The 3,587-nt window shown below is 34.8% G+C and overlaps 1 protein-coding gene across 2 annotated transcripts; it reads left to right on the top strand.

Annotated features, from left to right (window-relative positions):
* Positions 1-614: 614 nt before the first annotated feature.
* LOC132055264 (uncharacterized) lies at positions 615-2,461 on the top strand. 2 transcript variants are annotated; one of them, XM_059446991.1, is made up of 3 exons: positions 615-727; positions 1,153-1,278; positions 1,886-2,461. In XM_059446991.1, exons 2-3 carry the CDS (start codon positions 1,195-1,197, stop codon positions 2,306-2,308), a joined length of 507 nt encoding a protein of 168 aa, XP_059302974.1. In that variant the 5' UTR covers positions 615-727; positions 1,153-1,194; the 3' UTR covers positions 2,309-2,461. The 2 variants fall into 2 exon arrangements, with proteins under 2 accessions (XP_059302974.1, XP_059302975.1); XM_059446992.1 differs by having other exon boundaries at positions 630-727; positions 1,161-1,278.
* The last annotated feature ends 1,126 nt before the right edge of the window (positions 2,462-3,587 follow it).

Raw genomic sequence — 3,587 nt, 5'->3', positions numbered from 1 at the left:
ACGTGTTCGATCAGCTATTCCGTGTGGTAACTTTTATCTGACTAGACCAATTGTTTCTTAGGATCTCACTCGTGATAAGGCTATGTGCATGGTTTATACTTGTTCATTAAAATCTGAGCTTTTCTTTATCGGAAAAACGGATTATATCATTCAATAAACTACGTTTCTGAGCGCTGACTAGCAAGTTTGATGCCCTAGTAAATATGAATGGTAGATCAATGAGGATAACAAATTAATTACCATTGACATATGGTAAATATGTAAAAGCAGAGATGAAAATCCAAGACAAGTGCTTCCATGATTAACAAGATCCATGCTTGAAACCCATGACTCCTGGCATGATGATGCCAAATTAATCCTCCTTTCACGTGACTTGTCGCCCACTGGGGAATTATAAATACCTTTCGCCGTAAACACCGAAAATTGCGCCGTAAAATTGCCCATCTTAATACACCCCATTTTATAGAAATAAATAGAGTACTCTATAGTCTATATACAGTGGAGACAAGAAATCCTACGTTAGCAAAAAGGTCGCCTTTATTCCCTGCTTTTGCTATTTAATTAATTATGAGATAGTATGATTCATGTCTCTCCCTCTTTTTAATTTTTGTACCAGCTCCATAAGACTATAATATTAACTTCTTTATGAATTCACATTTTCAATCCAGAAAAGCTCAAGAATCAAGTGCTACAAAGGACAGTATTTTTGAAGAAACTCTTTCCCTAGGTATGCCCTTTATGAAATTGGAAAAAAAAAACATCCCTTCACTTTTTTTCTTTCTAATTTCTATTTTTGATATTTTTAATTTAGTGATTTATATCTCTGTATTGATGGTGACAGTGTTGACTCATTTCAACTAATAAAAAGAGTTGCTTATACAGCTTCAATTCCTTTCACTGTTAAGCTTTGGTAAATATAGCTTTCCCTAACTAATCCAACCACCGTTTTTTGCCATCTTTTCTTATGCACTCTCATGGGATATAGAAAAGCCTTAGCTGGCCTTTCCCTCTTTATGAAAAAAAAAAAAAAACCGTACCTTTTTTGTCTTTTGGAATCTACTAACATTAGGGAACCCTTTGCTTTCTGCAATGAACAAAATGTATCTCTATAGGCATGATTTATAAGCCTGTATGAAAATTTTCACTTCACAGTACTCAAGCTGAACCTGCAATTTGAAAGTCCAGAAGCAAAGCATGAACAAGTTTCCTATATACCCAAAATATGAAGCTGGGGATTATTGTGGCTATGAGTTTGATCCTCAGACAGACTTTGCCGATGTAAGTCATTGTTTTTTTGTTTCTTTTATCTTAAAGTATTAAGTTTCTATCTTCTATTCTCTTGCTCCCCTCATCAAATGTTCCAATTTCAATCAGTGGCGAAGATAGAAGTTTTACCAAGGAGTTCACTATCTACTATCTAAATATATATATATATATATATATATATATATATAAAATTGCAGCTTTATATATACACTCAAACATCTCTAGAACAGTGTCGTTTGTAGATATTTTTTGGCTACTATAGCTAAATGCTGTTATAGAGCGCATAATATACCCTAATTACATGAATATCGGTTCCAAAGAAAACATGGTTGTTATAGTGAAATGTTGATACATATGATGATTGTTATAGATAGGTGTGACTATATAATGTAACTTGCAGGTGGAGGGGGCTTGGATGAACCCCTTCCGTCCCTCTAGCTCCATCCCTGATTTCAATGGGATGAAATTTCAACGCGTTAAATGTTGAACCTATAATTTCAAAAGTACAAGAGATTCAGTGGTAAAAAACTTAAAATTGAACCATTAAATTTAAATTTTGAATCGGTCTCTCATTACCAGCAACATTACATTTGATGATTACGGTTTGCACGTTTTACAGTTTTTGTCAGAAGCAAGAAATCATGCATCTGAATGGAAATGCAGTGCTACACCTCCACGTTCAATAGAATTGGGAAAGAACAATTTTGAAAAGGAAGTCAAGAAAACTAGCAAAAAGACATGGAAAAGCTCTCTGTTTTCATGGTTAAAGAGTGATAAGAAGAAGAATCAGCAAAGCAGAGAACCTTCAAAAGGATCCACCATTAACAAGCCAAAGCGTGGATGTGTCTCTGGCCCAATGCCAGGGATTAGTGGGCCGGGTTCTATAGCTGTCAGGCCCAATAAGCCTTTGTCTGGGCCCCTCACAAGTTTGTTCAGTCCAATGAACAAAGTGGATAACGAGATACCATATTTGTGTCTTCAGAAGGTTAAGGATAGTACTCATGGCGTTCAATCTTATGGACCTGTTTATCTAGTAACTTAGCAACTTTGTTTGGCTGAGGTTGAGTTTCTTGTTCTAGATTATTTTTTAGTGTTGCTAAGGGTAGGTTTAATTTAGCAGAGACTAAAGATTAGTGTGAATTTATGGGGTTTTAATCTCTTGAGAGGTGATGAATGCTAACAAATATCATTTGCAAGAACTTTGTTTATCATTTCATGCAAATTTGTAGAGAATTTCGGGATTCAAGTGAACTCATTATTTTCAGCTTGAATTAGGTATGCATATTGTAAATCTAAAAAGATTTTCTGAATTCACACATCAGCGTGGCATTGGAGTTTTAAATAACATTATGATCAACATTGAAATCATTACTATATTCTGTACAAAGAATACACGAAATCATTCAAAATCCTTAGAGTGTTTGACTTCACTTACAAATGTTGAAGTCATCATCTGCAAGTTGAAGTATTTTAAATATTGGTGAAGTATTGGAAATTTTGTTTGAACAGTACTCTTCAAGTGAATAACTAGTTCTCATTCAAAAAAAATGTAACTTCTTTTCCTATAAGAAATTCATGTCCAAACCTACTTGTCAACTTCCAAATACTGTTTTTAGCTTTAACTTTGCACACTTTATCTTTTAATTCAACCAAATATTGTCCAAACGCCTGCATAATATTTCGAGTAAGCTGTAAAATGGATTTACAACGAATTTTAGAAGCCATACAACATACTCATGAAGACTTACATTAATAACTAAAAAAATTCCTATTACTCTCCTGTAAGAGAAGATATATTCCTCTCAATTCTCAAACAGAGAAGCCCCTTGGCCCTTGCAATTTGTTTTACACATATACAATCTAGCATTACATATACATAAGCATCTAAAGATTGCAGACAACTTCTCATCTGCATCAAGAATCAATCAATCAATTAACTATAACCTAAGTAATAATTTATACTTCTGGAAATTCCAGAAATCACCAATCTTTAGCTTTGGCCCCTGCTTCCTTGTTCTACATCTACATTTCTAGGACTACAAGGATTCACCCTGCTTAAAAGCCTCGTCAAAGATCTCAATCTTGTCAGTGTTGGTGTTTTCTGTTCTTCTTCACCTTCAGTATTATCCAGTCTCGGAATTTCAATAACCAAACTCCCATCCGGCCTATTACTTGTTGATGCTGTTGATGTAGTAGTACTAGTCGTACTCTCATCTCCCCAAAACAAAACATTAGTTGGTACATTTCGCGTCTCTGTCGAAGCTGAACCTTCTTCTACTGGTGCACTAGTGGCCTCAGAATTCGACTGTACAGTGTTTCGG

Source organism: Lycium ferocissimum, chromosome 5 (assembly GCF_029784015.1).
Source record: "Lycium ferocissimum isolate CSIRO_LF1 chromosome 5, AGI_CSIRO_Lferr_CH_V1, whole genome shotgun sequence".
In the NCBI taxonomy this organism is placed as follows: Eukaryota; Viridiplantae; Streptophyta; class Magnoliopsida; order Solanales; family Solanaceae; genus Lycium; species Lycium ferocissimum.
The sequence above is the reverse complement of the archived record's forward strand: the minus strand, read 5'-3'. Positions and strand labels throughout refer to the sequence as shown.

Bases quoted from the DNA above. Each gene is read 5' to 3' on its own strand.
- LOC132055264 (XM_059446991.1), top strand. From the start codon at position 1,195: ATGAACAAGTTTCCTATATACCCAAAATATGAAGCTGGGGATTATTGT. The intron at 1,279-1,885 runs GTAAGTCATTGT...CACGTTTTACAG, and splicing joins CTCAGACAGACTTTGCCGAT to TTTTTGTCAGAAGCAAGAAA.